At 39.1% G+C, this 26,243-nt stretch overlaps 1 protein-coding gene across 1 annotated transcript; it reads left to right on the top strand.

Annotated features, from left to right (window-relative positions):
* The first annotated feature begins 805 nt into the window (after nucleotides 1–805).
* On the top strand, nucleotides 806–25,508 carry LOC105726296 (zinc finger protein 676-like). The gene is given in 5 exon segments (XM_021676489.2): nucleotides 806–965; nucleotides 12,059–12,185; nucleotides 12,990–13,085; nucleotides 20,533–22,402; nucleotides 22,404–25,508. Coding segments are annotated over 5 exon segments (2,313 nt in total). The 5' UTR covers nucleotides 806–932; the 3' UTR covers nucleotides 22,591–25,508.
* Nucleotides 25,509–26,243: the final 735 nt, after the last annotated feature.

Below are 26,243 nucleotides of genomic sequence, written 5' to 3'. Positions count from 1 at the left end.
GGACATTTTCTGTCCTACTTGAGGGCTTCATACTGTATGCATAAGATTTGCAATCTGGTCTGAGAACTTTATGCTGGTATGGACTCATGATCATACCTGTGGTCCTAAGCCCAGGTATGAGAGTCAACATGTCTCCAGTTGGCTGAATCTAGATAAGAGATTTCTTATCTGCTATGAGCTTGTTTAGAAATGTTTTACCATTTCAACTCTGGCTGGATATTCACATATGACAGTCACAATTTCAACTGTGGACTGTATCCACTCATGAGATTAAGAACCTCCGCAGTGACCTCTGTCTGTGTGGGTGGGTTCCAATCCTAAGGGTTGCTGTGTTGTGCACGTGAGAAACACACCTCACCTGTGTGCTAGGCTCTGTGATGACACTTTCTGTACCATCCAAGAGCTTTACACAGTACGCAAGTGAATGCCAATTCTGTATGGTCTTTATAAAGAGAAGACCCAGAAACTTATGTGGTTGCCAAACAAGAGACACAGAATCTCTGCTATTGGCTGGTTAAATGTATGATAGTCTTTTTTTTTTTTCTTTTTCAGATGGAGTCTTGCTCTGTCTGCTCAGAGTGACCTGCAGTGGCGCGATCTCGGCTCAGCTCAGGGAGGAGTCCGTCCCTGAAAAGGCTGCTGCTTAGGCTGTCATTCAGTCTTCATTCAGCCCAGCATCTGATCACATCTCCTGTCATTCAGGGCCTGAAGGGGCAGGGCCTTCAACGTTATCCAATCAAGGACGCTGATGGGAAACTGTCCAATCAGACACGCAGCTGGAGCGGGACAGGGCGGCTTCCGGGTTTGGCGCGGCCTCTGTCTCTAGAAGCCGCGGGAGCTGAACGTCTCGTCTTTCCTGCCCTGTGTCTTCTGCTTGTAGAGGTCCAGCCTCTGTGGCATTGTGACCTGCAGGTATTGGGAGATCCACAGCTATGACGCCAGGACCCCCTGGAAGCCTAGAAATGGTGAGAGTGCCGGGTCCGATCCCGAGAGAGGGGAAGGGGCTGGTTGGAACCGGTGGGAAGTGGCTGTGGCGGGACTCGGGCCTCTCTGAGGGGGGCTCCACCATGTGCGTCCGGAGTTCTCTCCTAGCTTGGCCTCAGCCCCCTTCAGCCATAAGATGGCGGCTGCGCTCACAGCCGGGCCCCGGGCTTCCTGTCTCTTACCTGCGCAGTGACTGTGCCCTTGCCTGGAGCCGTCTCTGGGCAGCTTTGCTCCCGCAGCGCCCTGTCTCTCCTAGATTGTGCAGGGACCACGGAAGGGTCGACACAGGAGAATCCTGACTTGTGTTGCGGGTTCATGAATGGGAAGAGCTTTGGTCTGTGGGGTTCTGAGTCCTTCTTTTCTCCTATTAAACATGTAGAGAAGTCACCGCAAAAATATTAAAGAATTTAATCAAATAGTAATTAAAAAATTGTAGCGTACCCAGCTATGGTTTGTCGTCCTGTGAGGTAGCTAGTCGTCCTGTGAGGTTGTCCGAAAGGATGGAGAAGCAGACCCAGGATCAGGTTTAGCAAGTTTATTTCAACCTGCCAGGCTGGCTGCCTCACCACAGGCAGTGATGGCAGCAGCTTGGCTTACAGACTGTGGGGGTTATATAGAAAGTTTGCAGGTGGCTGGGTGGTATTCTAAGAAAAATTAGCTGGGCATGGTGGCGTGTGCCTGTAATCCCAGCTACTCTGGAGGCTGAGGCAGAAGAATTGCTTGAACCCAGGAGGCGGAGGTTGCGGTGAGCCGAGATCGCGCCGTTGCACTCCAGCCTGGGTAACGAGCGAAACTCCGTCTCAAAAAAAAAAAAAAAAGTAGAAATCCAGGAACTAGAGCTGCGTAGTTGCCTGCCACTTAATTATTTTCACACTCCACAGTGTTAGACTTCTCGCCGAGTTCAATGAGGAAACAGAGACCGGAGTGAGGAAATTAAAAGCCAATTTATTCGGCTCCCGGGAGAGGTTCTATGGTCCGGGAAGGGGCCAGAGAAGTCGCGCTTCTCTTCTTGCGGCGTGGGGTTTTATAGGGAATAGAGGTAGCTGATTGACTACGGGGGCGACAAAGACGAGGTAGTTCTATTGGTTATTAAAAGACTGGAGACGGGCTAGGTGAACAAAGCGGGGGCATTTCCATTGGGTATAAAGGGAGTGAGCACCGACGAGGGGCTGGCCAAGAACGTGCGGGGGGCTACTATAGGGCAGGTTCTTGGCGGGCTTTTTCAAAATTTCTGGCGAGTGCAGGCTGAGATTGGAATGCGGAAATGGGAAAGGAGGAGTCCGCGTGGAGAGGGTAAATGCTGAGCAATGTGCTCAGAATGATGACGTAGTTTTTAGGCGCAGAGAGGGGGGGCGTGTCCACTCGGCTCCCAAGGAGGCACCGGCCTTACACACAGGAGACTAATTTTCCACTCTCTTTTTTTCTTTCTTTCTTTCTTTTTTTTTTTTGAGAAGGAGTTTTACTCTGTTGCCCAGGCTGGAGTGCAGGGGCGTGATTTCGGCTCATTGCAACCTCTGCCTCCCGGGTTAAAGTGATTCTCCTGCCTTAGCCTCCCAAGTAGCTGGGATTGCAGGCTTGTGCCACCATGCCTGGCTAATTTTGTATTTTTAGTAGAGATGAGGTTTCTCTATGTTTGTCAGGCTGGTCTCAAACTTCTGACCTCAGGTGATCTGCCTGCTTCAGGCTCCCAAAGTGCTGGAATTACAGGTGTTAGCCACTGCACAGGCCTAAGTAATTATTTTTTGACGAAGCATTGGATGGCACTTTTAAAAGATTTGTTTGCTATTTGTAAATACTTTCCATGAGAAGAAAGCAAAATATAATTTCCTGACGCTGTAGTGTAAAAAACAAAATTGTTCCTGTTTTGGCTTTATCTTCTACAGGCCCAGAGATTTTTTTTTTTTTTTTTTTTTTGAGACTGAATCTCACTCTGCTTCCCTGGCTGGAGTGCAGTGGCACCATCTGATCTTGGCTCACTGCAACCTCTGCCTCTCATGTTTAAGCGGTTCTCCTACAGGTGCATGCCACCATGCCCGGCTAATTTCTTTTTTTTTTTGTACTTTTAGTGGAGACAGGATTTTACCGTGTTAGCCAGGATGGTCTCGATCTCCTGACCTCCTGATCCGCCTGCCTTAGCCTCCCAAAGTGCTGAGATTACAGGCGTGAGCCACTGCACCTGGCAGGCACACAGATCTTATCAGAATGTTTTTGGGTTAAGGTTTCCCTTTGGAAACTATGAGGTGAGATGTCTTCAACCACCCTTTAGTTTTATTCTTGGTCCTGGGCTTCAGTACTGTCTGGGGATAAATCAAGATACCCATCATGGGCTCAGTAGCCAGTGTAGATCCTGTCTTTTGTAATCAGTAGCTACATCTGGCTACTGGGTCTCAAAAAAAAAAAAAAAGATACCCATCATGGCTGTATCTGCTGGAGTAGCTGGTGGATATCAGCTCCTGGTCATTTTTAATTTTTTTAATAAATAGCAAAACCTGAGTTATAGCCTCTTAAGAAGGTGGCTGACCCAGGGCTGAGAGAAGTCTCCTTTTGTCATTCTTTTTCAAAGACATTAAGATTGGCTTCACCCAACCCAGCTTCCATTTCTTAGAGACACACTGCAGTTAAGCCAATCAGAAGCTGGTAAAAAACACAGAAATAATTTCTGCCCCTTGGATTCTAAGTGAGCAGAAAAAAAGTGAAATTAAAAATAGTGAAAATTAGGCCGGGCGCGGTGGCTCACGCCTGTAATCCCAGCACTTTGGGAGGCAGAGGCGGGTGGATCATCTGAGGTCAGGAGTTTGAGACCAGTCTGACCAGTATGGTAAAACCCCATTTCTAAAAAAAATAATAAATAAATAAAAATAAAAAAAATAAGGCAGGGGGGTAAAAAAAAAAAAAGAATATTTTTGGTAGTTTGATAGAAATGGTATTCGATCTGTAGATTTTTTTGGGCAGTATGCCCATTTTAATATTGATCTTTCCTATTTATGAGCATAAAATGATTTTACATTTGTTTGTCATCTCTGACTTATTTAAGCGATGTTTTTTTGTTTTGTTTTGTTTTAATTTTTGTTATAGAGATCTTTCACCTCTCTGGTTAGCTGTATTCCTAGATATTTTATTTTTTTGTGGTAGGTGTAAATGAGATTTTATTTTTGATTTGGCTTTTAGTTCCGGTATTGTTGATGTACATGGATGCTACTGATTTTTGTACATTTATTTTGTATCCTGAGACTTCCGCGGTTGTTTATCAATTTAAAGAGCTTTTCCGCCATGACTATAGTCTTCTAGATATATATAGAATCATGTTGTCTGCAAAAAAAGAAAGTTTGGCATCCTCTCTTCCTGTTTGGATGCCTTTTTTTTTTTTTCCCTCATCTGATTGCTCTGGCCAGCACTTACAATCCTATCTTGAATAGGAGTGGTGAGAGAAGACATCTTTCCTTGTGCCATTTTTTTGATGAGAAATGCTTCCAGCTTGTGTCCATTCAGTATGTTGGCTGTGGGTTTGTCATAGATAATTCATTATTTTGAAGTATGTATTTTTTCGATGCCTAATTGGTTGAGGGCTTTTGATATAAAGAATGTTAAATTTTGTTGAATAATTTTCTTTTTTTTTTTTTTTTGAGATGGAGTTTTGCTCTTGTTTCCCAGGCTGGAGTGCAGTGGCGGGATCTTGGCTCAATGCAGCCTCTGCTTCCTAGGTTCAAGCAATTCTCCAGCCTCAGCCTCCTGAGTAGTTGGGATTCCAGGCATGTACTACCACTCTCGGCTAATTTTGTATTTTTAGTAGAGATGGGGTTTCTCCATGTTGGTCAGGCTGTACTCATGGATTTTTTTTCTTTCTTTTTTTCTTTCTCTTTTTTTTTTTTTTTTTTTTTTTGCCCACTTGCAACTGTCTTGATTGAGTTATACCCCATGGATTTTTTTTTTTATAGCACATTTCTCTTTTCTGCTTTTTCACATAAACATCTTCCGAGTACACAGTGTGCCCAAGGCTACTCCTTAGATGCCTGATTCCAATGTCTACTGAAATTCAGACGTCCAAGAATTCAAGAACATGTCCAGAAAACCTGGCTGTTGTAGAAAAACATATAAATTAGAAATGAAAGGCTTTATTCTTCTACCTTGAAATAAGGGAAGGTATTTGCTCATCTCACTTTTCTTAAAGCATTTAGATGATACGTGCATTCATCTTTGTTACTTTGAAATATACGTAAATTATGTTAACAGCTAAAATAAACCTTTTGTCATTATTTTTTATTTAGGGTTGTCATTATCTAAGACCTCAGATTCAATGCTTTGTTTTTGCTTTGGCAAAGTTTTTTTATTTTTATGTTTAGTCTTCTTTTTTTTCTTTTTTTTTTTTTTTTTTGTTGAGACGGAGTTTCGCTCTTGTTACCCAGGCTGGAGTGCAATGGTGCAATCTTGGCTCACTGCAACCTCCGCCTCCTGGGTTCAGGCAATTCTCCTGCCTCAGCCTCTTGACTAGCTGGGATTACAGGCATGCGCCACCATGCCCAGCTAATTTTTTGTATTTTTAGTAGAGACGGGGTTTCACCATGTTGACCAGGATGATCTCGATCTCTTGACCTCGTGATCCACCCGCCTCCACCTCCCAAAGTGCTGTGATTACAGGTGTGAGCCACCGCTCCCGGCTAGTCTTTTCTTTTTTAAAGACAGGGTTTCACCATGTTGGTCAGGCTGGTCTTGAACTTCCGGCCTCAGGTGATCCGCCCGCCTTGGCCTCCAAAGTGCTTGGACAGGCGTGAGCCACTGCGCCCAGCCGACTATTTTTAGTCTTTTCAAGTAGACACAGAATTGTTTAGATCAAAGCTCATTTTAAAAACACACAAAAGTGGAGCACAAAAATAGGATTACATTTAGCAATACAGAATGATAAAGACTAAAAGATACTGAGTAGTTTCTTTGACAGAAAACTGATTATTCAAGGTAATTATCAAATATTTACAGGCTGAAGTGCTCGCACTGCAAAAGAAAGCAGTTCAGTGTATAAACTGAACAGTGAAGTCTTTAGTTGTACTTTGGTTTCCGTTTTGCTCTTGTTTCCCAGGCTGGAGTGCAATGGCGCCATCTCAGCTCACCACAACCTATACCTCCCAGGTTCAAGTGATTCTCCTGCATCAGCCTCCGGAATAGCTGAAATTACAGGCATGCATCACCATGCCCGGCTAATTTTATATTTTTAGTAGAGACAGGATTTCTTCATGTTGGTCAGGTTGGTCTCGAGCTCACGACCTCAGGTGATCTGCCTGCCTCGGCCTCTCAAAGTTCTGAGATTACAGGCGTGAGCTATTATGCCCACAGCCTTTCCTTGGATTATATTAATGGACCTCAATGCTGTTTTTTATATTTCAATGTAAAAAATAAAACCTCAGCCTTGATGTTGACGGCTCATGCCTATAATCCCATCACTTTTGGAGGCCGATGTGGGAGGATTACTTGAGCCCAGTAATTTAAGATCAGGCTGGGCTACCTAGTAAGACCTCATCTCTACAAATAATAGTAATAAAGATAAATTAGCTGAACATGGTGGCATCTGCCTGTTGTCCTAAGCTACTCAAAAGGCTGAGGTAAGAGAATAGCTTAAGCCCAAATGGTCAAGGCTGCAGTGAGCTATAATCATGCCATTGCACTCCAGTTTGGGTGACAGATCGAGACTCCATCTCATATACAAACTAACAAAAAAGACCATAATTAAAACATAAAAAAAATAGGCCCGGCATGGTGGCTCATGTCTGTAATCCCAGCACTTTAGGAGGCTGAGATGGGCAGATCACCTGAGGTCAGGAGTTTGAGACCAGCCTAGCCAACTTGGTGAAACCCTATCTCTATTAAAAATACAAAAATTAACTGGGCATGGTGATGGGTGCTGGTAGTCCCAGCAACTCGAGAGGCTGAGGCAGGAGAATCACCTGAACCTGGGAGAAGGAGGTTGCAGTGAGCCGAGATCACACCATTGCATTCCAGCCTGGGTGGCGAGCAAAATTCCATCTCAAAAAAAAAAAAAAAGAAAAACCCAAGTATTGTATGTTCTCATTTACAAGTGTGAGCTAAGCCATGAGGATGCAAAGGCAAAGAATTATAGAATGCAGGCCGGTGCGGTGGCTCACACCTGTAATCCCAGCACTTTGGGAGGCCGAGGCGGGTGGATCACCTGAGGTCAGCAGTTCAAGACCAGTCTGGCTAACATGGTGAAACCCCGTCTTTATAAATAAAAATAAATAAAATAAAAAATAATTATATAATGAACTCTAGGCACTCAGCAGAAAGGTTGGGAGAAAGGGAAAGGAATAAAAGACTATACATTAAGTACGGTGTACAGTGCTTGGGAGGTGGGTACACCAAAATCTCAGAAATTACCACAAAAGAACTTTCTGTACCCCCAAACTATTGAAATAATAATTTAAAAAAAACCCCAAACCCCCGTAAGTTTAAGTTTATATGCTTTAACTTTATTATTAATTAATTTTTTTTAGAAAGGGTCTCACTCTGTCATCCAGAATGGAGTGCAATGGCTTGATCAGGGCTCACTGCAGCTACAACCTCCTGGGGTCAGGCAATCCTACTACTTTAGCTCCTGAATAGCTGGTACTACAGGTACAGGCCACCATGCTAAGCTAAGTTTTGTATTTTTTGTGGATATGGGTTTTTGCCATGTTGCCCAGGCTGGTCTTGAATTCCTAGGTTTAAACAGTCTTCATGTTTTGATCTCCCAAAATGCTGGGATTATAAGCACGAGCCACCATGTCTGACCAGAATACTTTTGTTATATGATATAGAAAACAAAATATGGCTGGGCATGGTGGCTCACGCCTGTAATCCAAGCACTTTGGAGACCAAGGTGGGCAGATCACCTGAGGTGGGGAGTTGAAGACCAGCCTGACCAATATGGTGAAACCCCATCTTTAAAAAAAAAAAAATTAAAACAAAACTCAAAATATATTTAGATGTTAGTTAACCAAAAAATTGAAAAAAAAATGTTTTCTTAAAACACACACACACACACACACACACACACAGTTTGTGATGGAGTCTGGCTGTGTCACCCAGTCTGGAGTGTAGTGGCACAATCTTGGCTCACTGCAACCCTGCAACCTCCCCCACCCAGGTTCAAGCTAAAAAAAATGTGTAGAAACTCAAATTTAAGTTCCTATTAAATAAGCTTAAAAAAAAAGAACTGAAGACCGGGTGTGGTGGCTCATGCCTATAATCCCAGCACTTTGGGAGGCCAAGGTAGGCGGATCACCTGAGGTCGGGCATTCAAGACCAGCCTGACCAACATGAATAAACCCCGTCTCTACTAAAAAATATAAAATTAGCGGAGTGTGGTGTGCATGGCTATAATCCCAGCTACTCAGGAGGCTGAGGCAGGAGAATCGCTTGAACCCAGGAGGTGGAAGTTGCGGTCAGCTGAGATTGTGCCATTGCACTCCAGCCTAGGCAACAAGAATGAAACTGTATCTCAAAAACAAAACAAAACAAAACAACCCTGAAAGTATCCCCCAGTGGCATAGAGAACAGAATTCTACACTGGCTCTACACCCTGGCCCAGGCTTTTTCATATTTAACCTTTCTAGAGACCTTATTTATGTCTGGCTCTAGCCTGGAGTCTTGCCTCACAGAACTGATTAGAAGAGATCAGAGTTTTGGGTCATGAATCCTGTTGCTTTCTTAGAGCTGGTGCTCAACATTTTTTGAAACCCAAAAGCAGATAAATGGAAAACATAAAGTATGTATTATAGGATTTTACTTCTTAAATTTTTTATTAAAATCAGTGCTTGCAGAGACATTCCATTTAACAACTTGTTTTGTACCCTAAGGTCTAGTAATTGATTCACAAGTCACAAGAAAGTAAATATAAATTTATCTAAATTGCATTAAACTTTTCTTCTGTATCTCTTTCATCTGTCTATATTTAGCTTTTATTTTATGCATTTTTTTTTTCTTGAGACGGAGTTTCGCTCTTGTTACCCGGGCTGGAGTGCAATGGCGCGATCTCGGCTCACCGCAACCTCCGCCTCCTGAGTTCAGGCAATTCTCCTGCCTCAGCCTCCCGAGTAGCTGGGATTACAGGCATGCGCCACCATGCCCAGCTAATTTTTTGTATTTTTAATAGAGACGGGGTTTCACCATGTTGACCAGGATGGTCTCGATCTCTTAAACTCGTGATCCACCTGCCTCAGCCTCCCAAAGTGCTGGGATTACAGGCGTGAGCCACCGCACCCAGCCTTTATCCATGTTTTTGAAAAAAATTAATGACAAATAAACAGAAATAAAAATGCTGGAGTCTTTAAAGCCTTGGAATTATTGAACACTTACTATCATCCCACAGGGTATTAATATTAAATCACATAACGTGCTATTACAGTGCTCTGTAACATCCTATTGAACACATAGTACCTGCTTAATAAACATTGCTTTAGTACATGTGCATATGTTGTTTTTAAATGCAGACTTACTCAGAAATTGCTGCTTTCTGTTTTCTCCATAAACTTTAGTCAGCAAAGAATGTAATATTTTATTTTTATTTTTTTTATAAGACGGGGTTTCACCATGTTGGTTAGGCTGGGCTTGAACACCCGACCTCAGGTGATCCGCCCACCTTGGCCTCCAAAGTGCTTGGATTGAATGTAATACTTTTCGATGAAGGATGATTGTCTTCCTTTGTACCAGAAGTATTTGCGTTGTGACAAGAGTGCTGAGTGTAAGGGACTCTGTGTTGTGCCTCATTTCTCTAACTAATGCTGATAAGCCCAGCGGGAGCAACATCATTATCGACAGGGCACTTGTTTAAAAGACCCATTTATGGACCCTTTCCATACCTGCAGAATTACATTTCAGAGAGTGCGGCCAAAATTACCAGGTGATTTATAAGCTTGAGAGGAAATGCTTAGTTAAGAGTTTATCAGCCTTGGTTCTAATTAGTAGCACCTGGCTGTTTTGCAGAACTCTCTTTACTAGTGTCCTTGCCATGGATTTTGTTTATTGTTGTGGGTGGAAGCATCTATGTTGTTTTAATTAAGTGCCTTGTGTGACTCTGTGAGGCCAGAATCAAGTATGAGGAATTCAGAATACATTCGTGAGCGTTATGTTCCCTCTTTGCATTAAAGGGTGGTCCAAGAACCTGTTCTGTTTGGATTTGGTAGGGACAGGACAGTGTGGCCCATATTTCCATTACTGTAGCAGAAATTACTGGTGTCTATGTCGGGGATGGCTCCTGAAGACAAAAATAGAGAAACATTTTTATCTCTATGGAGCAGCTCATTGTTTCTGAATCTCTTCTGCTATAAAGGATGGAAATGGATGGAGTTTTTCTGTCTTGGTTCTTCTGCCTGTGGCTGTGATGACAGCAGGTAGATCTGTGGTGCTCACACCTTTAAAGGCATATTCTCAAGATGCAGGTGTAATTTGTCCAGATAATTTTATCTGAGAAAGGATCCTAGAAAAGGAGGAGAAAGAGGAAAACAATGGCTTTTTTTCCCTCCAGCTAAACATGTCTCAGATCAAGATCTGTCTTCACTCTGCCTCCTGAAATGCCTTCAGTTTAGTACTTGCAAACCTTTACTTCTCTACCTGTGTTTTTCCTTCCTAATAAGTTTGTCTTAACTACTTTTTTTTTGGTCTTAACTACTTTTAAAAATTCTTAATGAATATAAATAAAAATAAAAACAAAAAAAAATTCTTAACGATAGTCAAAGTCTCTGAAAAATATTTTTTTCTGTATACCAGAGCCTTCTCTACATTATGGCTTCTTATATGCCATGCAGAAATCTCACCATGAATTTATAATCTGCAATATTAAAAATGTTCTCTTTGTGGCTGTTGAACATGGGAAGGTGTGGATACTCAAAATTACTACTGGGAAAAACCTGGAGTTTTTAGTGAAGATAGAGAACATGTAATGTTGTAGTTTCATCTGTGTTCTTTATTATGTCTATGCAGTACAGGATTAAAAAAAAATGCTCATTGAAGCAGTATGGTATTTATTACCCAGAAAGTTCTAAAAAATTATAAGAAGATACCTGCTCTCTAGGGTGCTAAAGAAAGACTATTTAAAATTACCATTAAAAATTACAGAACATGGGAGAGATCTGAACTTTCCATAAAACTGATGTTTCTTTATGGTTAAATTTAGATTATAATTTACTTTTGGGAGGGCAATATCTCAGAAGTAATGCTTGTCCTTCTGGGCGCATCAGCACATCATAAAAATTTTGTTCTAGTGCATTTGATGTTAATGAATCACTTGGTTGATAAGCTCTCTGACAGATTTTTTTCACTATAGAATTAATTATTTTTCTCTTCATCATTAAGTATCTTATGCAGTGATGTGAATAAACCATCACATTTAATCTGGCAGCTACCCTTCTTTCTTAGGTTTCCTTTGCATTTATCTTTTTTCAGAAAATGAAGGCTCTCATCTTTGTTTACAGGCCAGAAAAAACAAAAAACACAGACTCATTCAATTACAGGATGTTTGACAAAATAGTCTTTTTGGGCCAAAAACATTGGCATACCGATGAGCTGGTTAGAAATTCAGCAACTTAGACTTTATCCCAGATCTTCTGAAAACAAAAAACAAAACAAAACTAAAAGACAAAAACTTGAATTAACAAGATCTCCAGTTTATTGTACTGTATACTTTAAAATTTTAGTGATAGCTTCTAACTCAACAGGTGTATTTTATCCAAATAATATACACAACTATGTCTTTTCCGTCTGAAAAATATACACAACTAATTCTGTATGATGTAAATATAGCACTCAAAATTGTACATGTTAGTGTTTATGCCCTCAATTTTATATTTTATTATGCAGAAAAATACCATATATACACTGATGTTATGGGTCTTATACCACTCTTTTTTTTTTTCAGAGTTAGAGAATACATTAGAGAATATTTCTGTGTTGAAAATTATTTTATTGAATAATTTCAGTCACTTATAAGAGTGACTGAACCAGTTCTCTTTACTCTGTCATTTTACCTTGAGTCAAATTAAAAATTCTGCCCATGACCACTTGGTAAATATGTGTGTTTGTGTGTGTTTTTCAGGAACCATTAACATTTAAGGATGTGGCCATAGAATTCTCTCTGGAGGAGTGGCAATGCCTGGACACGGCACAGCAGAATTTATATAGGAATGTGATGTTAGAGAACTACAGAAACCTGGTCTTTCTGGGTGAGAATAACTTTAATACGCAACTTCTAGTATACCCTATTGGTTTCATTTCTCTTTTGTAGAATTTTTTTTTTTTTTTGGTAATTTATGCTTTCAGATTTCTGTTTTCTTTTTTTTTGAGACGGAGTTTCGCTCTTGTTACCCAGGCTGGAGTGCAATGGCGCGATCTCAGCTCACCGCAACCTCCGCCTCCTGGGTTCAGGCAATTCTCCTGCCTCAGCCTCCTGAGCAGCTGGGATTACAGGCACGTGCCACCATGCCCAGCTAATTTTTTGTATTTTTAGTAGAGACGGGGTTTCACCATGTTGACCAGGATGGTCTCGATCTCTTGACCTCGTGATCCACCCGCCTCGGCCTCCCAAAGTGCTGGGATTACAGGTGTGAGCCACCGCGCCCGGCCCCCAGATTTCTGTTTTCAAGAAAATCATAGGGATTTTTCCATGTAGAAAACAATTTCTTCAGGATGTTTCATTGTGACCTAAACTTACCACATTCTTGAGCTGATCTGTGTCCTTCACTTTAGATTAGTGGTAATTTCAAAAGTTTACTGGGATAAAATATTGTTGCTCACACCTTAAAATCTAATTACCACCACCAATTTTTAATTCAGTAGTACCAGGTGATGAAATTAAGAACTTACAAAATTAAAATATTTCCTAAATATTTAGAAATTTCTGTTATAAATTAGTATATTGGGATAAATGTATTAGAATATTCTATTACATCCTGTTTATTGAGCACATTACTAAGTTGGTAATTGGAGAATATAAGCAAGATGCTTGTTACTCATTTTTAATAAAACAGGTATTGCTGTCTCTAAGCCAGACCTGATCACCTGTCTGGAGCAAGGAAAAGTGCCCTGGATTATGAAGAGACATGAGATGGTGGCCAAACCCCCAGGTAGGTGAGAGTGAATACAGCAGACAACAAGGATGAGCAGTCCAAAGTCAAGGAGAAAGCCAGTCCTTAAAGTAATTTGGGAAACTTTGTTCCCAAGGAAACAGTTTCTGGAAAGTCTAATTTTTATTTTTTTTTAAATTTTACTCTCACATTGGAGCATTTTCTGTCTTATGCTTTTAAAATTTCTGAGATACTCCATGTTAAACTATTTTTTAAAGTTCTGAAATGTGTGAGAGTAGTGGTTTCTCTTCCAATGTGTTTTTTGTTTGTTGTTGTTTTTCTGCACATTTCATCCTGTTTTTATTACTATATAGTCTTGAAATACAGTTTGAGATCATGTTGGACAATATGGCACTTTAACATTTATTTTTTGAATCGATAGATGTAAAATACATTTAAATTTATTTGTGTTCTCTTAATTATTTTTCATTGATAAATCTTTCATTTGAAAGATTTTTGACCTCCTTGGTTAAATTTGTTCTCAAAAATTTATTATTTTAGTGCTATTGTAAATAAGATTGTTTAATTTATTTTATCAGATAGTTTGTTTTAAGTGTATGGAATTGTAACTTGTATGCTAATTTTATATTTTGCTACTTTACTGAGTGTTTTTAGTGTATTTATTAGTTTGAAAAGTTTTTTTTTTTTTTTTTAATGGATTCTCACTCTGTTACCAGGATGGAGTGCAGTCATACAATCTTGGCTCACTGCAACCTCCACCTCCTGGGATCAAGCAATTCTCCTGCCTCAGCCTCCCGAGTAGCGGGAACTACTGGCACACGCCACCATGCCCAGCTAAATTTTGTATTTATTTATTTTTTTTTAATTTTTTATTTTTTTATTTTTGTATTTTAGGTTTTGGGGTACATGTGAAAAACATGCAAAATTGTTGCATAGGTACACACGTGGCAGTGTGATTTGCTTCCTTCCTCCCCTTCACCTATATCTGGCATTTCTCCCCAAGCTAACTCTCCCCACCTCCCCACCCACAAATTTTGTATTTATAATATAGATGGGGTTTCACCATGTTGGCCAGGATGGTCTCAATCTCTTGACCTCATCATCTACCTGCCTCAGTCTCCCAAAGTGCTTGGATTACAGGCATGAGCCACCACATTAAGAACCAAGGTCTGCAGGCCTGCCAGCATGGCTATAAATGAGTGTCTCTCTTCAAGCTTCTGAAAGAGCAAGACCTCTCACAGACTGTGGCTGGGAGGAGATTGGGATGATTATAGAGTAAGTTCAAAGTTCTCAGTGAGACCAAATTGGGTGGGACATTTTTTGGTCTGTAGCTAAGAACAGGGGTCCTGTAGTTTGCCACCTGAATGAAAGCCTGCCTTCTGAAAAGTATGCTTTTCAATCTTGAGCTTTAGCAGAGTTTTACAACTCCCTCCCTGCATCTCACAGCTGTCTTAATAAAGGCACTTATTTTTGAGATGGGGTCTTGCTACATAACCCAGGCTGGTCTTAAAATTTTGGCTTAAGCAATTCTCCAACCTTACTGTACCATGTAGCTGTCATTACATGTGTTAACCATGATGCCTGGTTCTCTCATTAAGACATTTTTGTCGTGGATGACTGATAAATTTTCTTGCTGTTGGGATAAGCAAATAGGGCACCTTTTATTTTTTCTTCTAAGAGTATAACTGCTTTATATATCTATTTATCACATACATTCTTTTTCTTTTTGTGGTTGACTCATTTCATTTTGCATAATGTCATGAAGATTTATCTTTATAGTTGTTAATGTATTTTCTGCTTTTTGAAAACCGAGTGATATTTCAGTATTTTAATATTTCAGTTTATATTTACTGAATGATTTGGTGACAGAAATTTGCATTGCCTTTACCTATTAGCTTACAGTAATAATGATTGATATGTAAATGATTCCACCTATGACAATATAAGTTAAAATTTATATAGTAGTTGCTACTTTTTATTCTTATACTCATATCAGATTGTTTTAATTCTGTAGCTTTGTAATGTGTTTTGAAATCAGATACTTTAAGCCTGCAACATTTTTCCTTTTTTCTTTTTCTGAGTTTCTTGGGTACTTTATTGTCTTTTGAGATTATGTACTTTTGAGGTTGCTGTTTCTATTTCTTCAAAAATGCAATGAGAAATTTGAAAAAAGCGTTATTTTTATTTATTTATTTATTTTGAGACTGAGTGTCACTCTTGTCACCGAGGCTGGAGTGTAATGGCATGATCTTGGCTCACTGCAACCCCGCCTCCCTGGTTCAAGCAATTCTCTTGCCTCAGCCTCCCAAGAGCATAATGGCACACACTGGGATTACAGGTGTGTGCCATTATGCTGTGATAACTTTTTTGTATTTGTAGTAGAGATGGGATTTCACCATGTTGGCCAGGCTGGTCTTGAACTCCTGACCTCAGGTGATCTCCACTTGCCTCAGCCACCCAAATTGCTGGGATTACAGGGGTGAGCCACCATGCCCGGCTGGAAAAACATGTTATTAAATCTGTAGATTACATTGAGCAGGATGAATATCTTTACAATATTAACTATTACAGCCTTTGCATAAGAGCATGAGCGAGTGTTTTGTTAAATTCTTATATTTTTTTTCCAGTTTTTTTTCCTATTGTTGTATACTCTCCTTCCAGTTTACTCATAAAAAATAATTCATAACATTTCAGCTTTTTAAAATGTGATAAGACTTCTTTTTTGGCTTAAGAGGTGGCCTATCAAGAAAAATGTATGAGCTATTGAGGAGGGTGTGTATCCCGATGTTGAGTGTTCTCTATACCTCTCTTAGAAATAGTTGTTTTATACCACCTTCAAGTAGTCTGTTTTCTTACTAATATGCTGTTTTATTTGATTTTTATTACAGAAAGTTTGGTATAATAATATCCTACTGGCAGGGCATGGTGGCTCATGCCTGTAATCCTAGCACTATGGGAGGCTGAGGCATGTGGATCACCTGAGGTCAGGAGTTTGAGACCAGCCTGGCCAACATGGTGAAACCACATCTCTACTAAAAAATACAAAAAGTTAGCCAGGTGTGGTGGCTGGCGCCTGTAATCTCAGTTATTCGAGAGGCTGAGGCAGAAGAATCGCTTGAACCCACTAGGCAGAGGTTGCAGTGAGCCGAGATCATGCCACTGCACTCCAGCCTGGGCAACAGAGTGAGACTGTATCTCAAAAAAAAAAAAAAAAAAAAATCCTACTGTAATTATGTTGCTCTCTATGTGTTTCTTCTATTCTGTCAATATTTGCTTTATATATTTGTAATCCTAATGTGAGACACACACACACACACACACACACATATCTACACACGTATGTATATACAAATTTATCATAGGTTCCTAGTTAATGAATCTATTATTTTTTGATATCTTTCTTTGTCTCTTTGGAGTTTCAATGTCAAGTGCGTTTTATAAAATATGAGTTTTTGACTTAAGATTTAGCTTGTGTAATATTATTTTGAGCTCTTCTGCTCTCATTTGATTAATACTTGCATAAAATGTCTACTTCCATCTTGCTACTTTGAGTCTTTTTTTTTTTTATCATTAGACCTCAACTGATTCTTTTTTTTTTTTTTGAGACGGAGTTTCGTTCTTGTTACCCAGGCTGGAGTGCAATGGCGCGATCTTGGTCCACCGCAACCTCCGCCTCCTGGGTTCAAGCAATTCTCCTGCCTCAGCCTCCTGAATAGCTGGGATTATAGGCACGCACCACCATGCCCAGCTAATTTTTTGTGTTTTTAGTAGAGACGGGGTTTCACCATGTTGACCAGGATGGTCTCGATCTCTTGACCTCGTGATCCACCCACCTCTGCCTCCCAAAGTGCTGGGATTACAGGCATGAGCCACCGCGCCCCACGATCAACTGACTCTTGTAGAAAGGCGAGTTGGATCTTGATATTTAAAGTTTTCTAATAGACTGGGTGTGGTCACTCATGCCTGTAATTTCAGCACTTTGGGAGGCTGAGGTGAGTGGATCACCTGAGTTCAGGGGTTCCAGACCAGCCTGGCCAACATTGCGAAATCCGATCTCTACTAAAAATACAAAAATTAGCTGGGTGTGGTGGCAGATGCCAGTAATCCCAGCTACTTGGGAGTCTGAGGCAGGAGAATTGCTTGAACCCTGGAGGTAGAGGTTGCAGTGAGCTGAGATAGCACCGTTGCACTCTATTCTGGGCAACAAGAGCGACACTCTGTCTCAAAAAAGAAAAACAAATTTTAATCTATTAAAAGCATATATGTTAATCTGAAAGTTAATTTTCTAGGCTGGGCATGGTAGCTCATACCTTTAATCTCAGCAGTTTGAGATGCTAAGGTGGGCGGATCATGAGGTCAAGAGATTGAGACCATCCTGGCCAACATGGTGAAACCTTATCTCTACTATAAATACAAACATTAGCTGGGCATGGTGGTGCATGCTTGTAGTCCCAGCTATTCGAGAGGCTGAGGCAGGAGAATTGCTTCAACTCGGGAGGTGTATGTTGCAGTGAGCCACAATAGTGCCACTGTATTCCAGCCTGGCAACAGAGAGACTCAATCTCAAAAAAAAAAAAAAAAAAAAAAGGTAATTTTCTATATATTTAAATAATTTCCTGAAAGAGGAGGACTTACTTTTATTTTATTACCTATTCTATTTGATTCTTACATCTTTGTCCCTCATTTTCTCTTCCTGGCTTCCTTTGTTTTCTTTTTGATTTTTGTATTGATATGCTTTTACTTTCTTATTTTTCTTTTGCATATCTATACAATTTTTTTGGTGGGGGGGTAGTACTTTGGAGATTATGTGAAACCTTTAAAAATACAAAAACATATTTTAATCTGGTAAAATTTTAACTTCAGTTGGACAAAAAAATTCTTCCTTATTACATCTGCCCTTAAATTTGTCATTGATGTTGCTAAGGGTATTTATTTATGTTGTATAGTGATTAACAGGTGTTTATAATAATTCCTATGCTTTTATCTCTCAAATGTTAAAGAATAATTAAAAATTTTTTCTGCACCATTTGAATAATGCTAGAAATTCAATTTTTTGTATGTGCATTTGTTTTCTAGAAAATAATGTATTTTTATATGATTAGGTGTTGTTTTCTTGAATCATGTTATTTTCAGTGGTAAGAACTGCTTTCAAGGCTGGGCGTGGTGGCTCACACCTGTAATCCCAGCACTTTGGGAGGCCGAGGCGGGTGGATCACGAGGTCAAGAGATCGAGACCATCCTGGTCAACATGGTGAAACCCCGTCTCTACTAAAAATACAAAAAATTAGCTGGGCATGGTGGCGCGTGCCTGTAATCCCAGCTACTCAGGAGGCTGAGACAGGAGAATTGCCTGAACCCAGAAGATGGAGGTTGCAGTGAGCCGAGATTGTGCCATTGCACTCCAGCCTGGGTAACAAGAGCGAAACTCCGTCTCAAAAAAAGAACTGCTTTCAGCATCTTTCCTATGAAGGGACATATGCAATGCCAATATACTTCTTACGAATTTGGTTATTTTGTAAGTTTTATTTATTTTTTATTTTAGGCAGGATAGATTTGCTGATGGTATTATTATTATTATTATTATTATTATTATTTTTGACTTTGACTATATCACATAGTTCTCTTCTGGCCTGCAGATTTTTTGTTAACAATTCACTGGTTATCTCATAAGACTATATTTGCAAATGACACATCACTTTTATCTTTCAGCTCTTAAGTATCTCTTTTTGTCTGTAACTATTGAAATTGTGATTATAGGGCCAGGTACAGTGGCTCACGCCTGTAATCCAAGCACTTTGGGTGGCCGAGGCAGATGGATCACAAGGTCAGGAGTTCAATACCAGCCTGGTCAATATGGTGAAACCCCATCTCTACGAAAAAAAATACAAAAATTAGCCAGTCATGGTGGCGGGGGCCTGTAGTCCCAGCTACCTGGGAGGCTGAGGCAGGAGAATTGCTTGAACATGGGAGGCAGAGGTTGCAGTGAGCCAAGATCATGCCACTGCACTCCAGCCTAGGCAACAGAGGGAGACTCATCTCAAAAAAAAAAAAAAGAAATTGCGATTATAAATGTGTTTTTGTTACCAATGTCTTACATGTATCCTAATTTGCTTTTGAGCTTTTTCATGTTTACATCATTTTTTCTTAATTTTAGAATTGTTATTTCTTTTTGTATTTTTTACCACCACAATTTAAATATTTTTGTTTTATCATTTTTCTGATTTTCAATAGTCGTCTGTTTTCCTGTTTCAATCATTATTATTCAATTTTTGAAATTAGTATATACATTTTTAATGATTTATTTCTGAAAATTTTATAGTATTTTTGATGAGATTATATTGCACTATTTTGTATAGATTGTACTGTTTCAGGTTTGGACATTTAAAAAGGCTACCTGTCACAAAATTTACAATGTAGCTTTGTCCTGGCATAGTCAGAAAACTGTGGTCTTGGCTGGAGATTGTGGGAGTCTCTTGAATATCATCTTCAGGTTTGTCCTGTCTGAAATTTTGTGTTTACTTCTAGCTAAAGGAGATTATTTATGTTTCTTCTGAAAAGTAAGTAATCACTTATGACACCTGTTCTCTCTCTGTAGCACTGCAATGCTCTTCTGCAGTGGCTTAGTTTGTTATTTTATTTCTTTTCAGTTACATGTTTTTATTTTGCCCAAGATCTTTGGTCTTACCAGACTCAAACTCTCATTTCAAAGTATATTACCATTTCTTTCAGCACTTTATGTCATTGGAGACAGAAACAGTGTGAAAAGGCTCGTCGAAGCCAGAAATTAAGTTGTATTTTTCTCATCTTTTATGAAAAGAAATCAGAAGTTGACAACTTACTTCTAAAGAAACTATGTAATTAGGAAGCAGAAAGTGTTGTGTTGGGTAAATGTAAGAACCTTTTTATTTTCTCTCTGTGGATTTTTGCATTGAACTCAGTTTAGGCCCTGCACACACTTAACTCATAAATTATCTAATTATCTACATACGTATTTTGGTTTGTATGCTTTTTTTTTTTTTTTTTTTTTGTGGTGGCGACAGAGTTTTGCTCTTGTTGCCCAGGCTGGAATGCAATGGCACGATCTTGGCTTACAACAACCTCCTCCCAGGTTTAAGCAATTGATTCTCCTGCCTCAGCCTCCTGAGTAGCTGGGATTACAGGCATGTGCCACCACACCTGGCTAATTTTGTATTTTTAGTAGAGACAGGGGTTCTCCATGTTGGTCAAGCTGGTCTCAAACTCCTGACCTCAGGTGATCTGACCACCTTGGTCTCCCAATGTGCTGGGATTACAGATGTGAGCCACCATGCCCAGCCGGTATGTATGTTTTTATAACATTTACATATCTCTGAAGTACTTAGGGTCTGTGGTATATTGCAATGTCATCTCATTTTTGTGGATTGAATAATTTTATTGGTTAGATTGGTAAAATATATTTATCTGAGTCTAATAAGTGGACTAATTTGTTATTTTTATTTCTTTTCAGTTGTATGTTCTTATTTTGCTCAAGACCTTGGGCCAGAGCAGGGCATAGAAGATTCTTTTCAAAAAGTGATATTGAGAAGACATGGAAAATGCGGACATGAGAATTTGCAGTTAAAAATTTGTTGCACCAATGCGGATGAGTCTAAAGTTCACAAAAAAGGTTATAATAATCTTAACCAGAGTTTGACAACTGCACAGAGCAAAGTATTTCAATGTGATAAATATGCCAAAGTCTTCCATAAATTTTCGAATTCAAACAGACATAAGATAAGGCATACTGGAAAGAAACTTTTAAAATGTAAAGAATATGACAGATCATTTTGCATGCTTTCACACCTATCTCAACATAAAAGAATTGATACTAGAGAGAATTTCTTCAAATGTGAAGAATGTGGCAAAACCTTTAATTGGTCCTCAGTGCTTACTTATCATAAGAGAATTCATACTGGAAAGAAAGCCTACAAACGTGAAAAATGTGGCAAAGCCTTCAACTGGTCCTCAAGACTTACTGAACATAAGAGAATTTATGCTGGAGAGAAACCTTACAAATGTGAAGAATGTGGCAAAGCTTTTAATCAGTCCTCAACCCTTACTAAACATAAGGTAATTCATACTGGAGAAAAACCCTACAAATGTGAAGAATGTGGCAAAGCCTTTAGCTGGTCCTCAAGCCTTACTAAGCATAAGATAATTCATACTGGAGAGAAACCCTACAAATGTGAAGAATGTGGCAAAGCTTTTAGACGATCCTCAACTCTTACTAAACATAAGAAAATTCATGCTGAAGAGAAGAACTACAAATATAAAGAATGTGACAAAGCCTTTAGCTGGTCCTCAAGCCTTTCTAATCATGAGACAATTCATACTGGAGAGAAACCCTACAAATGTGAAGAATGTGGCAAAGCTTTTAATCAATTCTCAAGTTTTACTAAACATAAGATAATTCATGCTGGGGAGAAACCCTACAAATGTGAAGAATGTGGCAACGTGTTCACCTGCTCCTCAAACCTTATGAAACATAAAAGAATTCATACTGGAGAGAAACCCTACAAATGTGAAGAATGTGGCGAAGCCTTCTTCTGGTTCTCAAGCCTTTCTAATCATAAGATAATTCATACTGGAGAGAAACCCTACAAATGTGAAGAATGTGGCAAAGTGTTCACCTGGTCCTCAAACCTTATGGAACATAAAAGAATTCATACTGGAGAGAAACCCTACAAATGTGAAGAATGTGGCGAAGCTTTCACCTGGTTCTCAGGCCTTTCTAATCATAAGATAATTCATACTGGAGAGAGACCCTACAAATGTGAAGAATGTGGCAAAACTTTTATTCGATTTGGAATTTTTACTAAACATAAGCTAATTCATACTGGAGAGAAACCCTACAAATGTAAAGAATGTGGTAAAGCTTTCTCCTGGGCCTCAAGCCTTAGTGAACATAGGAGAATTCATACTGGAGTGTACCCCTACGTATGTGAAGAATGTGGCAAAGCCTTTAAAAAGTCCTCACTTCTTACTAGACATAAGATAATTCATACTGAAGAGAAACCCTACAAATGTGAAGAATGTGGCAAAGCTTTTAACCGGTCCTTAACCCTTACTCATCATAAGAGAATTCATACTGGAGAGAAACCCTACAAATGTGAAGAATGTGGCAGAGCCTTTAACTGGTCCTCAAGCCTTTCTAATCATAAGACAATTCATACTGGAGAGAAACCCTACAAATGTGAAGAATGTGGCAGAACTTTTAATCAAGTCTCAATTTTTAGTAAACATAAGATAATTCATGCTGGAGAGAAACCCTACAAATGTGAAAAATGTGGCAAAGCCTACACCTGGCCCTCAAGCCTTAGTGAACATAAGAGATATCATAAACCCCTCCAAATGTAAAGAATTTGGCAAAGTCTTTAAAAAGTCCTCACTTCTTACTAGACATAAGGTAATTCGCACTGAAGAGGAACCCTACAAATGTAAAGAATGTGGCAAAGCCTTTAACCGGTCATCAACCCTTACTTATCATAAGAGAATTCATATTGGAAGGAAAACCCTAGAAATGTGATGAAGGTGGCAAACTTTTTAACTGTTCCTCAATTCTTAGTAAACATAAGGTAATTCATACTGGAGGGAATCCCTAGAAGTGTCAAATGCCTTTAAGTAGTCCTTGAGGTTTACTACATATAAGACAATGCGTACTGGAAAGAAACCCTACACGTGAAGAATGTGGGAAAGCCTCTAACAGATCCTCAATTCTTAACAGACATGAGATAATTTATCCTAGAGAAACTACAAACCAGGAAGATGTGACAATGCTTTTGGCAACACCTCAAACTTGTCTAAGTATAAAAGCAATCATACCGATGAGAAATCCTAGAAATGTGAAGAATGTGTTAATGCTTTTAAATGGCTGTCACACCTGACTGGAGAAAACTAGTGTGAACAATGTGGCAAAATATTTAACCAATGCTTACATCTTATTACACAGGAAAGCATTTATACTTGAGAACAAATGTTCAAATATAAAGAAAGTGTAGGCCATGCCTGAAATCTGAGCACTTTGGGAGGCTGAAATGGGAAGATCACTTGAGGTCAGGAGTTCAAAACCAGCCTGGTCAACATGGCAAAAACCTGTCTTTAATAAAAATGCAAATAAATTAGCCAGGCATGGTGGCAGGCATCTGTAATCCCGGCTACTCTGAAGGCCGAGGCAGGAGAATCACTTGAATCCAGGAGGCACACCTTGCACTTAGCCAAGATTGCACTACTGCACTCCAGCTTGGACTACAGGGAGAGACTCTATCTAAAAAAAAGAAGAAAGGAAGTGTGAAAGTCATTAATATCTGCCCACATTCAACATCAGAGAGTTTATGCTAAATAAAAGCATTAAAAATACAATTAGTCTTAAAAGATCTTTCAGAAATATAAGCCCTTAAAGTGCAGAAGAATATTTATTCTGAAGACAAACATTACAAATATAAAGGGGGTTGTAGTACTTTTACTTGTATCACAGATTTTGTTGTTCACATTTGGTACTAAAGGAAACCCCTGAGGCAGTTTTTCCAACTTTGTTTAACATCAGGGAATTTATATAATTTGGAAGAATATTTTTTCAAAAACTACAGATTGTAAAACACCAGAGAGTTTATACTAAAATATATTTTTGTGGATACAGTAAATATTACAAAAAATCCAATATTAAGTTCAGGTAAGTATCAGGGAATTCACAGTAGAAATATCTGTCTCTAAAACATCAGACATTAGACTAAAAGTGCTGAGTATAGTACAAAATCCAAAAATAAAGTTGGTAGAAAACTTATTTGTATATAACTTTAAAAGAACTAGATCTTGATCAGGCTCCAAGGCTCACACCTGTAATTCCAACACTTTGGGTGGCCAAGGCATGTGGATCTCAAGGTCAGAAGTTCAAGACCAGTCTGGCCAAGATGGTGAAAATGTATCTACTAAAAACTACAAAAATTAGTTGGGTGTGGTGGCAGGTACCTGTAATCCCAGCTGCTCAGGAGGCTGAGACAGGAGAATCGCTTGAACCCAGGAGGCAGAGGTTGCAGTGAGCCAAGGCCGTGCCACTGCACTCCAGCCTGGGTGACAGAGTCCATCTAAAAAAAAAATATATATATATATATATATATTTGAAGAGTTATATTTAGTATACTTTTTTCTTTTCTTTTTTGGAACTATACATTTTTTTGGGCCAGACACAGTGGCTCACATCTGTAAGGCCAATACTTTAGGATGCTGAGGTGGGCAGATCACTTGAGGTCAAGAGTGAAAGACCAGTGTGGCCAACATGGTAAAACCCCACCTCTGCTAAAAAGTAATACAAAAATTACCTGGGCTTGGTGGTGCACACATGTAGTTCCAGCTGCTTTGGAGGCTGAGACATGATAATCACTTCAACCTGGGAGGTGGAGGTTGCAGTGAGCTGAAATTTTGCAACTGCACTGCAGCCCGCGTGACAGAGTGAGACTCTGTCTCAAGGAAAAAAAAAATATATATATATATATAGAGAGAGATAGATAGATAGATAGATATCTATATATATAGTTTGGAAACTAAAAAATGATGGGAGTTCAAGTTTAAATTACTTCATGCTGTTTCTTCATTTCTATTGTATTCACATATAAAAGCATGTGATCAATTCTTGCTGCTCCAACGATTTGGGAGACTTTGTTAGGTGGTTATTATTTATGACATCTCTTATGGGCAAGTATGGACATTAAAATGTAAGATGTTCCATGCCGAGAGCTGTTTGTAAAGAAAAATGTAAGATGCAAGATGAAAAGCTAAGTAGAAAGCCTCTTTGTGGTTAACTTATTGGGTGATGCATGAGGTCGCCGTTCTGAGTAATATTCCTTTTTGTGTTTTGTTTGTGAGAGGGAATCTCATTCTGTTGCCCAGGCTGGATTACAGTGGCATGATCTTGCAAGCTGCTTTTTTTCCCAAGTTCAAGTCATTCTCCTGTCTCAGCCTCCCAAGTAGCTGAGATTACAGGTGCCTATTACCATGTCCAGCTAATTTTTGTGTTTTAGTAAGACAAGGTTTCATCATGTTGGTCAGGCTGTCCTTGAACTCCTGACCTCAAGTGATCTACCCACCTCGGCCTCCCAAAGTGCTGGGTTTACAAGTGTGAGCCACTGCACTCAATACCAGGTCATCTAATGCATTATTATCAGAAAAAAAATCATCCTTAATTTAAAATTGAATCAAAATTAATTAGTATGTCATTTTAGTAATTGTACTTTTATGTGATAAAACATTTTAACATCTCTAGTATTCTTTGCCAGTGGCAAATAAGTTATGTATGGTTCCTGTAGGTTAATTTTTTTCTTTTACATTTAAATTTATTTTTCTTAGTTTTTGTGTGTACATAATATGTGTATATATGCCATATAGTATATTTTGATACAGTCATACAATTTATAGTAATCATATTAGGGTAAATAAAGTACTTATAACCTCTGGCTTTTATGTTTTTCATTACAAATAATTCAATTCTGCAGTCTTAGTTATTCTAAAATGTACAATTGTTATTGACTACACCATCATTTTTATGGTCATTATAAAATTTATACAAGCATAAATAAAATCAATATACACTCAAACCAATAGTGTGCAAGCAATTTTTTAAATTCACATTTCTACCAATACTTGTTTCTTCTTAATTAGTGTCATTCTAACAGAAGTGATATCGCCTAGTTTTTTTTTTTTTTGCTTGCCTTTTCCTGATAATAGACAGTGACCATTTTTTGAATGATCCATTGGCCACATGTATGTCTTTTTTTTGAAAAATATGTAAGCCTTTTTCTCATTTTTTTTTTAATTCTATTTTTTATTTTTTAATTTAAAGACGGGGTTTCACCATGTTGGTCAGGCTGATCTTGAACTCTCGACCTCAGGTGATCCGCCCACCTTGGCCTCCAAAGTGTGTGGATTACAGGCGTGAGCCATGGTGCCCGGCCTAATAGTTGTTTGTTTTATAGTCATTTGAGTTTGTTGTATAGCCTTTTCTTTTTTTTTTTTTTTTGACACGGAGTCTTGCTCTTTTGTAAGGCTGGATAATCTCAGCTCATTGCAACCTCTGCCTCCTGGGTTCAAGTGATTCTCTTGCCTCAGCTTCCCAATTAGCTGAGACTAAAGGTGTGCCGCACCACACTCAGCTAATTTTTGTATATATATTTTTTAAAGACGGGGTTT

This window comes from Aotus nancymaae, unplaced genomic scaffold, assembly GCF_030222135.1.
Source record: "Aotus nancymaae isolate 86718 unplaced genomic scaffold, 86718_ANA_hifiasm-v0.15.2.pri h1tg000028l, whole genome shotgun sequence".
NCBI lineage: Eukaryota > Metazoa > Chordata > Mammalia > Primates > Aotidae > Aotus > Aotus nancymaae.
This window is presented reverse-complemented; position numbering and strand designations above follow the sequence as displayed.